At 35.4% G+C, this 13467-nt stretch overlaps 1 protein-coding gene across 4 annotated transcripts in view; it reads right to left on the bottom strand.

Annotated features, from left to right (window-relative positions):
- LOC110019674 (phosphatidylinositol 3-kinase, root isoform) overlaps positions 1-13467 on the bottom strand; it is a 49570-nt gene that overhangs the window by 14069 nt on the left and 22034 nt on the right. For all 4 annotated transcript variants that reach the window (XM_020717441.1, XM_020717439.1, XM_020717440.1 and 1 more), the window contains 2 exons: positions 12121-12268; positions 10939-11034 (listed from right to left, as the gene is read on the bottom strand). In XM_020717441.1, coding sequence (XP_020573100.1) covers positions 10939-11034; positions 12121-12268 — 244 coding nt within the window. The remainder of the gene's footprint in view (positions 1-10938; positions 11035-12120; positions 12269-13467) is intronic.

Here is a 13467-nt window from a genome sequence, read left to right as displayed (position 1 = left end):
TAATACTTTGAAATTGTATTGAAATGTTGGGATTGACCATAAGAAATTTACCATGTCACATGAAGCTTCCCTCGATAAATTTTCATTCAAAGAAAATGTAACGTTGACGATGGGACCAAATTGATTCAAATTTGGTGACCTCAAAGATTAAATTGAACAAATAAAAAATTTAAGACAATGGGCTAAACAAAAAAATATAGAAAAAACTTTGATCATCTACTATTAAAGAAACACAAACATGCACCAAGAGATGCAAATATTATTCTAAGTTGATTCAAATAAAATCTTGAGCAAGTTGCCTTCAACTCCAAATGAACAAGGTCAAATCATGTACCTTGGTGATCCTAATTATGAAATCCTAACTCACTTTTCTACCACCTCAAAGCCTTTCTCTAAAAGTTATATAAATTAATGAATAGTTTCACACAATAACCTGAAATAAATAAAAAAATCATACAATAAATGAATTTCGAACCAGGCAAAAAATGAAATTGAATAATAGATGGATTTCAAATTTGGTGGTTCTCATATAGCGAGGAGACCCTTGGTGACAACTTTTTGTGTCCCCTTCATGTTTAAACTGAATCAACATATTTCTCAAGCCAAGATAGGGATCCTAAATCTACTCCATGATAACATAGATCGAGAACTAGAAAGAGAGAAAAATGAAGAGGTTTGAGGAAGGACAAAATGATAGTGAAAATAAGAGAAAAGAATTATTTGAGCAAAGAACAGAATAGAAAAATCATGATTTGATATCAAGGTATATTTTAATATATGAAGGTCTATAAGTTTTTAAGCCTACAGTCGGTGATACCACAACTGTAGAAAACCTCTGGTGAAAAGATGTATGATGAGAAAATTTCTGCTACATGTTTTGTGATGAGAATGATGTGAATTACTCAATATACTTAGCTAATGTATGTCGGCCTGAATTTTTGAAAATCATTTAAATTTGAAAATAGTTTTTATATATATATACACGTTGAAAAGCCCAAGGGCTGATTTTATTGACATAGAAAGGATTCATAAAAGTTGTATGAGAGGGCCCAATAGAGGCACCCTGCCCATACGATACCAAGTATAGTAATACCCCAATAAAAAGATACAAATAGACTCAATAAAAATTTAAAACAAATTTAAAACATGCAGAAAACAAGTAGCTAGGGACGAGTCAGTTTGGTCTCGCCTCTTCCTCTAGTTTTAGGAGCGGAGCCAGATAACAATCGTGTCATTGTCAGGAGTAACCAAAGTATGATTCATTAAGTTTCCAAGTTAGAGTGTGCCCCCAGTCCTCTTCTTTCGCCGAGAAGTGTAAATCTGTCATTCTTATCAGGAGTAACCAAAGTATGATTCATTAAGTTAACAAGTTAGAGTGTGCCCCCAGTCATCTTCTTTCGCCGAGAAGTGTAAATCTGTCATTCTTCAACTGAAGACTGACTCATGTGATCCTCAATTTGATTAGATATTAGAACCGCAGTAGAAAAAAAGACAGTCGTTTTCACAGCGATAAGTTCCAGTGTATGTGAATTGTGAATTGTCACATCTGCACCTGATGCTTCCTAAATAGGAGCCGTGGAGCTATCTTTATTTTTAGTTCGAACATTATCCGTTGTAGTATGGTCAGGAGAAGGGATTCCTGGGGCAGACACCAACTCCTGTCTTGTGGTGATTCCCTCCTCAGGTGTTTGTCATCAGGTTTGCTGAGAACGCGTTCAGGCACGTAGGATGCACTAATAGCATATTCCTGCTTTTGACTATTGTTTCTCAACTGTGGGTGCAATCTGAAACATTTCTCTTGCGAATGTCCAAATATCTTGTAATGCCTGCAGTAGTAAGGTTTTTGTTCCATAATGATTTGTTGCTAATAATCATTGTGAGCAGAGCTAAGCCAGACTTCTTCTATATTTGATAGTATAATATATATTTCAATCAAAATCCTTGTAATAGAGGGTCTTGAGAAATAAACTGTAGGTAAGTCTATCTGCAAAGGTTTTCCAAGTATAGTCTCAATTGCAAATAAGATAGGAAGGTCAAAGAAGTAAAGCTTGAGTTCAGGTAATGAGAACCAGATAGACTTTAGGCTATATATGAACCATTAAGCAAAGCAGTAAGTTGGACGTCTCAGAGTTTAAAGACGGTGATGAATGACATGTGCTCATAAAGTGAAATAATATCGCTTCCTACGACTCCGAGACTCGATCCAGGGATCTGGTGAAAATGTAGGATGTATATATTATTCACCGACACTAGGCTAGCGATGCCTCTTGCCTTCTTAGGCTGCTGGCGGTCTTAGTCCGACAGTGTGATCGACTCGTGGATGATCTGTTTTTAATATAACAACATAACATATATTTTCCTTATAATAAAAAAATACTTTCGATTGCTAAATAAAATAAAACTATTTTTGACTATATGCATGACGAACCACAAAATTTAAATGATAGAATCTGATCGTCCACTTGTGAATTACCTGTACTGGGCTAAGAATTGTCCTCATAAGATTGTCTTGTTGGAAATTTCTAGCTGAATGTCGGGCTTTATGCATGTGGATGACCGATGGTTGCCTACGGAGTCATTCGGGAATGATAAATTTGAGCCTACCCCCACTTGAATGCTTATGGTTTTCCTCGATTTTCCGCACGTTTCTTACGGTTTTGTTTGAGTTTCCGTGGGTCACTTGTGATTTTCTTCAAGTTTTTCATGAGATGCCTTGTCATTTATTCCTTTATATACAAATGTTTGTTTACCCCACCTGCTAAATTCTCTACCATACTTGTTTACTTTTACTTGCAACACTGACGCCATTTGCAAGAGCAACAGACACCCCAGGTACACATGTTTATTTTATACTTACTGTATTTTATCATATGTACTGCTTATTTTACTGCTTTCTTTAATGTTTTTTACAATGTTTTCCTTTACTGCACTTCCTTATAGCATAGCTTGTTTATGCATGCTTTAAATTTACTGCAAGACCTTCAACATAGAAAATAATAGTCAATTTACCTAGGCTGAATCACTATAAAACACTAAACCTGAAACTGTTACTACATTAAGCATGGATCAAACCTTCGTGGGCAGCACAACCGGGACATAACAGACAGAGGATGATGATCTGCAACAACAAAACAAGTTAACATCAACTAAACATTTTCCTTAGTTTAAATAACAAGCTATAAGATTTCAATGTGGTCTGCTTAGCATGACATAAAGCTTCATATCATCTTTTAGGCTTTTGCACAGCCCTGCTATGCAATATAAGTGCTAACATTTTTTAGGATGCCGAGATTGTCGCGTGTTATGACGTAAATCCTTTTATCTTCTTAGGCTACTTACACGATCGTGTATCGTGCGAGTATAAGCCCTAAATAATAAAATCGGCATGATTAAACGTTAAATAACTTCATTTTAAAGACATAAAACCAAATACTAAGATAGATGGGAAGTCACTCGTATTCGTGATATCCCATACCTTTCACTTTTTTGGCCTCTTGAAAATAACTATTTGTATTTTGAGTTATTCCCTTTTGACTTTCCTACGTTCTACATTGAAAACGAAACTTTAAAGTCTTGAAAACATAACCACTGAATCAAGAGTTTTCTTAAGTGACTTCGTTCATTTAAGATGTAATTAATTATAAAGGTTTGTTTCTATAGGGAACTAAGAACCCGGGTAAAATAAGCCCTATTAAATTTTTATATTATGTAGGGGAACTTGTCAGTCATATATAAAATGTTTCGTAAATCAAACGGATGTCACAAACTCTTTAGTTTATGTGGTTAAACATACTATAAGTGATATGATTATCCTTTGAGATAGTGTATTACTTATGGTATCACGCTCAACCGTCTAAACTATCGAATTTGTGAGATCGATTTGACCTCATTATTTTAAAATTAAAATATTATTTAAAAAATCAAAATCAAAATATTACATATATATATGTATATATATATATATATGTATATATATATACATATATATATATATATACATATATATATGTAATATTTTGATTTTGATTTTTTAAATAATATTTTAATTTTAAAATAATGAGGTCAAATCGATCTCACAAATTCGATAGTTTAGATGGTTGAGCGTGATACCATAAGTAATACACTATATCAAAGGATAATCATATCACTTATAGTATGTTTAACCACATAAACTAAAGAGTTTGTGACATCCGTTTGATTTACGAAATATTTTATATATGACTGACAAGTTCCCCTACATAATATAAAAATTTAATAGGGCTTATTTTACCTGGATTCTTAGTTCCCTATAGAAGCAAACCTCTATAATTAATTACATCTTAAATGATCGAAGTCACTTAAGAAAACTCTCGATTCAATGGTTATGTTTTCAAGACTTTAAAGTTTCGTTTTCAATGTAGAACGTAGGAAAGTCAAAAGGGAATAACTCAAAATACAAATAGTTATTTTCAAGAGGCCAAAAAAGTGAAAGGTAGGGGATATCACGGATACGAGTGACTTCCCATCTATCTTAGTATTTGGTTTTATGTCTTTAAAATGAAGTTTTTTAACGTTTAATCATGCCGATTTTATTATTTAGGGCTTACACTCGCACGATACACGATCGTGTAAGTATCCTAAGAAGATAAAAGGATTTACGTCATAACACGCGACAATCTCGGCATCCTAAAAAATGTTAGCACTTATATTGCATAGCAGGGCTGTGCAAAAGCCTAAAAGATGATATGAAGCTTTATGTCATGCTAAGCAGACCACATTGAAATCTTATAGCTTGTTATTTAAACTAAGGAAAATGTTTAGTTGATGTTAACTTGTTTTGTTGTTGCAGATCATCATCCTCTGTCTGTTATGTCCCGGTTGTGCTGCCCACGAAGGTTTGATCCATGCTTAATGTAGTAACAGTTTCAGGTTTAGTGTTTTATAGTGATTCAGCCTAGGTAAATTGACTATTATTTTCTATGTTGAAGGTCTTGCAGTAAATTTAAAGCATGCATAAACAAGCTATGCTATAAGGAAGTGCAGTAAAGGAAAACATTGTAAAAAACATTAAAGAAAGCAGTAAAATAAGCAGTACATATGATAAAATACAGTAAGTATAAAACAAATATGTGTACCTGGGGTGTCTGTTGCTCTTGCAAATGGCGTCAGTGTTGCAAGTAAAAGTAAACAAGTATGGTAGAGAATTTAGCAGGTGGGGTAAACAAACATTTGTATATAAAGGAATAAATGACAAGGCATCTCATGAAAAACTTGAAGAAAATCACAAGTGACCCACGGAAACTCAAACAAAACCGTAAGAAACGTGCGGAAAATCGAGGAAAACCATAAGCATTCAAGTGGGGGTAGGCTCAAATTTATCATTCCCGAATGACTCCGTAGGCAACCATCGGTCATCCACATGCATAAAGCCCGACATTCAGCTAGAAATTTCCAACAAGACAATCTTATGAGGACAATTCTTAGCCCAGTACAGGTAATTCACAAGTGGACGATCAGATTCTATCATTTAAATTTTGTGGTTCGTCATGCATATAGTCAAAAATAGTTTTATTTTATTTAGCAATCGAAAGTATTTTTTTATTATAAGGAAAATATATGTTATGTTGTTATATTAAAAACAGATCATCCACGAGTCGATCACACTGTCGGACTAAGACCGCCAGCAGCCTAAGAAGGCAAGAGGCATCGCTAGCCTAGTGTCGGTGAATAATATATACATCCTACATTTTCACCAGATCCCTGGATCGAGTCTCGGAGTCGTAGGAAGCGATATTATTTCACTTTATGAGCACATGTCATTCATCACCGTCTTTAAACTCTGAGACGTCCAACTTACTACTTTGCTTAATGGTTCATATATAGCCTAAACTATATATGTGCACATATATTAAGATATAAGCGCATATCAAACTCATTAAGCAGACAAAAGAAAAGAAAAGAATAGAAAGCAAACCAGAGGGGAAAGAGAAGAGGTATTGATCCTTTTGAAATAGGAATGAAGTAAATGATGGATTAACCCTCAAAACCACATTTAAAATCGCTTCAAACATCCAACGACATGAAAAAGCCTCTTTTGAAATTTTCACTATCCCAACATTCCAAAATGCAACATTGAAACTTCTTCCCACTGTCACAAAAAAACATCAAATCCTCATGTATAAAAATGCTGCAAAGAGAGGGGGAAAGAAGGAGAAAATTCTATATAACAAAGGGGAACTAAGAGGCTCTCGGTTAGGAGCAGCAAAGAGGAGGCAAACTCCCAACAAACAAAACTCAGAATTCCCACAGAGGGTAGCGTCATAAGCCACGGCCAGAGGGCAGCAAAAGAGGAGGCAAAACTCTTAGCAAACACCACAAAATTCCCGCAAGAAGTGTCAACATAAGTCACGGCCAGGGATAGCAAAAGTAGAGAAAAGCACCAACTTAAATATTTAAATAAGCTCTTCAAAAGCTCAATACAATAAAGCGCAAAGAAAGCACCTCTTTCTAAATAAGTGAAACAAAGATCAAGAAAGGGGCCCAAAGCCTTCTCCATAACCACCAAAGAACGCAAACCAAAATATAGCTTTAAGCATGCTAAATTAAAGAAAATCAGCAAGAAGCAAGTAGAGGGCATAGAAAAGCTCCCAAACCACTAAAGTGCAAACCAAAATGTAGCCTTCAACAAGCTAAATTAATATCTCAATTGCATGCCGCACATTTTTCTAGAACAGTGTCAAAATAGTGTTTAAATTACTTCCAAAATAGTACTCAAAACAGCCTTATAACATATGCTTAAATTACTCCAAAACAATAAAAAAAGCCTTCCAAATCAGCTATCGAACACTAAGTAAAGCCCTCAAGATGAGCTAGAAAAGATGGCATTTAAACATTCCGAATGACAAGCAAACCAACCCCGAAAGAGAGACATTTTAAACCATTCCAAATGGCATCCAAATCAATCCAAAAAAGACATTTAAAGCTGCTCGAAACAGGGCTAAAATCAGCCCCAAACTTTGTCCAAAAATAGCCCCAAACAAGATTTTCCAGTGGTTAAAAAAAAGTCCCAAAAACTGCAACTAAATGAGCCGACAGAAATATCAAAGCCACAGCTTGACAAAGCCCCGAGTGATCCCAAAAGTCCCAAAAAACTGCAGCATTAAATCCCCTTCCAAACAGTAAAAAAATGCAGCCCTCAAAACCGCATTAAAACCATTTCGGACATTTACGATGTGAATTTAAGAAAACTCATTTTTTTAAAATGCTCCAACATCGCAAAAGTATCACATTTAAAACCTTCCCAAAGTTCAATGGAAGGCACCCCAAAGTTTCTCTCCAAACCACCAAAAGAATGCTGGCCCATTAGAGCATTTAAAGCGCTACTTTCCAAAAAAAAATGAGGAGCAAAGAAAGGCTCCAAACACTTCTTTCAAACCACCAAAACATAAATGCAACAAGCACTCAAAATATGATTTTCCAAGTAGACCATACAAGGAGCCAAGAAAGACTCCAAACACTTCCATTCCAAAAATAGCTAGAATCATGCCAAAACGTGCATCTGAGTATACTAACATAGATTTCAACAAGAACAGTGAAGTAAAGAGCAGGTAAAGAGCAAGAAAGCTCCCAAAACATCACCCTAAACATGTCAATATGGAATTTCAGCTATGCTTAAGTATATTTCAGCAAAACAGTTGTATAAATGGCAAATAAGAAGCAAAAGCGACCCCAAAACATCACCTGAAACATGTCAATATAGAACTTCAGTATATTTCAGCAAAACAGTGAAAAGGAGAGAGCAAGTAAAGGGCAAAAGCAACTCCAAAACATCACCCCAAGACGTGTCAAAACTAAAGTTCAGGGTGCACTTGAATGTACTTTCACAAAACAATGAGATAGAAAGCAAGGGGCAAAAACAACCCCAAAACATCACCGCAAGACATGTCAAAACTAAAGTTCAGGGTGCACTTGAATGTATTTTCACAAAACAATGAGATAGCAAGGGGCAAAAGCAACCCCAAAACATCACTTAAAATGTAAGGTCCTACAAGCATACAGTCCACCAACACTCCTTTATTTTCCTTCTCTTCCTTTTTTTTTTTTTTTTTTTTTTTTTTTTGAAGAATTGGGGCAAAAAAAAAAAATCAACCAGCAACAGCAGTAACGGGGCTAAAGGAAAAATAAAACCGCAACTAGAAGAAGAAGAGAGAAAATAGTAACTAAAGAGAAAGGTAAGCTACACATACCTTGCTTAGCTTAAAGAAAGGGGAAGAATGATAACAGAAACCCAAGAGCAGCAAACACACCAAACGATTTCAGCAACACCTCCCCCTTACCAAAATTTCAACAAAAACAAACCTTACCCTAGGTAGGGTTTTTATAGGCAAAGAAGAAAGGCCAACTCTACCTACCAGCCATGAGGTGGCCGAATAAGGTGACAGAGATAACGAAATGCATTTAGGGAGAGAGATAGTGCAGCCTCGAGAATATGAGGGGTCGGCCAGATAATGTTGCGCGAATGGGGGAGCTGCTCGGCCAGGCGGCTTGCGAAAAAGAGGAGTCGGGCAAGAAGACTCGGGAAGACATGAGAAGATCGGCCAGCTAGGGCTCGGGCGAGGAGAACCGACCGAATAGAAGGGAGGGATTGGGCTTGATCGATAAGGATCGCGAGCGGGAGAGGAGCTGAGGGAAGCCGCGTGCGCGGTTTAGGTGAAATAGGGTTTAACATCAGGATTTTTTTTTGTTATTTTTATTATTTTGTTTTGTTTAAATATATTATATTATTTAAATATATTAATTCACACACAATTTATTTGTGCTCAGAACCCTAGCAAAATGGATGTCTTTTGTAGGTAATTTCGACGTTCCGGACGAGCCGGCGCAATCCGTTTTGTCATCCGATGTCGTTCAGACAACTTCATCAATGATTAGTTCAAAAATATGTCAAATTCGATGTTCTTCAAACTTTAGTCCTTGATTGATCGTTTCAAAATTTGATTTACATTTCGATTAATTGTGAAGCCTTTACATGTGTAGGTGACGTGAATTATGATATTTGTGTGTGTCGACTGTCCGAATTATGATATTAGTCTGCACAAATGTACGAAAGTCATAATGGGTGTCCTAAAGTTTTTAAACCCTATATGAACACTCTTTAGACCTCCACATGCTGGTCCTTAGCCCTTACAACTAAGAGTTGAATACTTGGAACTACTCATATAAGGCCTCGCAAAAGAGCTAGGAGGTGGTTTGAGTTTCAAAAAGGGTGGATCTTCTCATTAATCCTCTAGGATATTCAATAGAAGAGTCCTAAAGCTAGATCCTAGGATCTATGAGAAAGAATTAGATATCACCGAAAATGAGGTCAACAATATATTAATCTCATTTTAAACTGGAAGAAAATAAGATTAGAATTAGAGAGTAGCAATTATTCAGAGTTTCTTTCATAGTCAGATTTATGCAGATTCTAGCAAAAATCTTGCCAAAGTTGAAATGGGCCTTTTTAATCCTATCAAAACTTAAAATTCATTTTTTCCTCATTTCGGCTAAATTCTTGTATTTAGTAAATTTTAGAGTTCTGCAAAGTTAGGAGATTTAACAACTAAAAATGAGTGCCTAAATGCACTCGTTATGACTTCCTCGCTTCTTTTTCCTTAGGTTTCAAGTAGGAGTGAAAAGGAGAAAAAGACGAGACACTGCCGCTCAAGAACCCCTATCCTCCTTCATACAACACAATCACAACTATGCCTTTCCAGCAAGCTCCAATTGCGACTTCTCATTTGTCTTTTTGCAAGGGTTTGGGCAGGAACAAAAGGTAGTGAAAATAAGAGCCTTGATGCAGATATACGAACTAAAAACTCCTCAAACAATTTAATTAAATAGATATAAGTTAAAACTAACAATAATAAAAAAAATCAAATTGGAGATAGATATATTAACTAAATATTTAAATCAACCTTAGAAATTAATATTAGCTATGTAAGAAAATTTTGTACATAATTTAATTAAACTAAAGCTATTTTCAAATAACTTAATGAATTAGAAACCAAATATTAATACATTTAAAACATATAACTAAATTAATCCAAAAGATTGCATCATTAATAATTATATTAAAATTATATTTGAACAAAAGAATTAATCTTGAAATAAGTAGCCCAATAGTACAACAAAAATCAAACAGAATTAAACTCTATCATGTCAAATAAATTTCAAGGTTTAATTGCCTCGTGATTAGATAAATCAGGATTCATAAAATTTAGTAAATTCTACTTAAACCAAACAACCCTCAAGGAATCGAAAATAGTAATAATCATGCCTTCATGATAGACAAACTCCAAAATTTTGCAATGTTGTTTGCTTTGCATACATAGTAAAGTCTACGTAACCTCTTCTCCTTTCCAATAAGTCTGTGGGTGAAAGCAAAAAAGGATCAAGTGGAGTAAAAAAAATCTAAAAAGGTGAGGGGGATGGACAGAGAAAGAGATGGAGAGATAGAAGGTGAGAATCGATTGGAAGGGAGACTAGCAATAAGCAATGGGGAGTGCGATCAAGAAACAAAAGTGAGCGCCGGCCAAATAATTCTTTCATGCTTGCCATTCTATGACCATACCGTGCAATTTCATACCAAATTCGTTCAGTATTGTTCGACAGAAAACATAAGAGGAAGATTTACATACATCTGACTCAATTCCTATGTATTTGCAAATCTAGCGCCTAAAATTTAATTTTTAAATGTATGCCACTTTACATATGCATAAAAAAATGTATTCACTTTTTAAAAGTTAAAATAGTGGTACTTTTCATGTAATATGAAAGATTTATGTCGTATAAATGTAAACATTAAAATTTAGGTGTTAGATATGTAAATACATAGGAATTGGGGGGAATGCATGTAAATGTCTCAAACTAATAAGATTAATAATATTGAAAAAAAGATGGTTGCAATAAATCACTCACCTCTTCACTCTCAAATACAGGAGATAAAAGTTCAAGTGCATCCGCGACATCAATAATCTCCCACTTTCCCATTAGCTCGATCGCTTGTTTAGATTCCTATGAACAAACAAGTATCTCAGTATAGTATACAAGTTTTCTTTATGTAACCACCTTATGGATGCTTATGACCGTAACGCAAAAACAAGAAGCATATGCTCTCTGAGAATCACATGAACCGTTCAACACTGGCACGAAATAAAAAATTCATTTCAAAAATATGTAAAAATTAAGGTTCCAATGGTAGTAAACTGGTAAACATAAGGTGTCCAGCTACTAATGATATGTATGTTATTTTCCTGTAGAAAACACAGCAGGGTTCCATGCCAGGGTAATTCAACCTTTTAGAGGATTTGAAAATTACTTTATTTTAGATAAACCTCAGAAATAGATGTAACTTTTACGAAGAATTATTTTAGATAAGAATTTGCAATGATAGTCAAGCCAGTGTGCAGAATTTCTGAGGCTCCTAAGGATTAGTGAAAAGCAATAAGCTTTGCACTGGAATTTTTTATATAAACCACCTAGTAGTCCTACACCCAAATGCTGAAAATAGTTTTTTTTTTTCTTGTGAAGAAAAAGAATATGTGGACCTATAATTAAGCTCAAGGAATTTGATTCAAGTCATATCCTTCAATTTATGTTTTCATTTGACAATAAGAATTTGAATTATTAAAGAGAGATAGCCAATAAAAACTAAAACATTCAGTCCCTCACAGGAAAAAGCATCATCTGGCTACTGTGCAAACTAGTCACTATTGCTTCCCTTCTCTACAGAAAGGGTCATACCCTACCGTTCAAATTTAGGGGCATTTAAAAACGTAGCACACAATTCTTATATACTTACATATCTCACACCTAACCCTTCATATTTACACACAGCTTTAATATCACACCAAAAATAGCACTATTACCACTTCTAAAAGTGAGATGCAAATTTTCATGCATAGGTTTAAAGCACAAAACTGCCATGCATAAAAATATGAAAGTTCAAGTGTGAGATATGTAAATATATAAGAATGGTGTGCTGAGTATGTAAATTTCCCTTAAATTTATCGGAGGATGCTTCTAATTCAAGAGAATTTCCAGTAAAAGCTTGAAATAAGCCAAAAAATAAATCTCAAAAGAAGATCTTGGCTTGATTACCTGAATATCACTCCATTCAACACATCGCAGAAACTTGGTGAGGGCTTTCTTCTCGGACATCAATGAGAAACGAAATTTCCACAGCAGCTGCCTTTCGTCACCAGTCAATATTCGAGTAGGAGGGTATTTGAGGATCCTCTGTATTGACCTTACATGTGAAAATTCAAAGGAGAGGACTAATTAACATAAAAAATAAGTTGCTAGAGAAGAATCAAGTTCTAATGATTAGAAGCTATGTGCAATCCCATATGAAGTTATATATAAGAGATGATATTCTAGGCACTATATCTACTTTGATCCAAGTCAACTTAAATTTAGCCAACCCGCCTAATTTTACTAAAAAATAGAGACAGTGTGTTAAAATCCAACATAAGTCCAAGAACGTAGTCTTGTTATGTTTCCTTACAGCTTTAAAAAAAAGAAACTGTTGACCTTACTTTTGGCGGAGGTCTAGTTTCTCTTTTTTATAATAGCCTAGGGTCTAGACGTAGGACATTTTTGTTGATTATTCCTAGAAAACTAGTAAAGGAGCCCTCCCTTAGCATAAGTCCAAGAAGGTAGTCTTGTTATGTTTCCTTATATGTATCAAATACAGCTTTAAAAAAAAAGAAACTGTTGACCTTACTTTTGGCAGAGGTCTAGTCTCTCTTTTTTTTAATAGCCTAGGGTCTAGACGTAAAACATTTTTGTCGATTATTCCTAGAAAACTAGTAAAGGAGCCCTCCCTGTTAGAAGTTCTGAGCTTTTCTTCGCTCGACTTGACGTTCCGCATGGTGACTTTTGACTTCTAGGCACTTAGCAGGTGGGGCTACTGTGAGGGAGTTCAAGCAGAATCCCTATAGAAATGTTGGCCTTAGGATTGACTGTACGCGTTCGTGCTCTTCGTCGTCCTGTTTGATTGAGCTCGAGCCAAGTTTTTTACGCGATTCGGGTCGCGACGCATTTTTGTCCCGATCGTCAGGATGGCAAAACGAACAGCGCCAACGCGTCCGGAACATCTATTTTGCTTAGTGAGACGTTCGTTTCACTGCGACGACACGTCCAGGGAAAAATACACATTTAAGTGTTAATTATAATAATAAATAATATATTATTATTATTATTATTATAATTAATAACATTTACTAATCCTTAACCTAAATATATTTCCCCCTCCCGTTTTCTTTCTCTCGCACTCGTGGGCCTCTACCCTAGTTTTGGCTTCGCTCGATTTTACCTGGCCCGCTCCTTCGTGCCGCTGGAAAGACGTGTTCCCACGTTCGCCTCTCGCACGCGAGACAGGCCTTGCAAGCGTCCATCCCTCATATCTCATCCTCTACCTTCTGCGTTCGATCCTCTCTGCGGCAG

Source organism: Phalaenopsis equestris, unplaced genomic scaffold (genome assembly GCF_001263595.1).
Source record: "Phalaenopsis equestris unplaced genomic scaffold, ASM126359v1 Scaffold000067, whole genome shotgun sequence".
Taxonomy (NCBI): domain Eukaryota; kingdom Viridiplantae; phylum Streptophyta; class Magnoliopsida; order Asparagales; family Orchidaceae; genus Phalaenopsis; species Phalaenopsis equestris.
The sequence above is the reverse complement of the archived record's forward strand: the minus strand, read 5'-3'. Positions and strand labels throughout refer to the sequence as shown.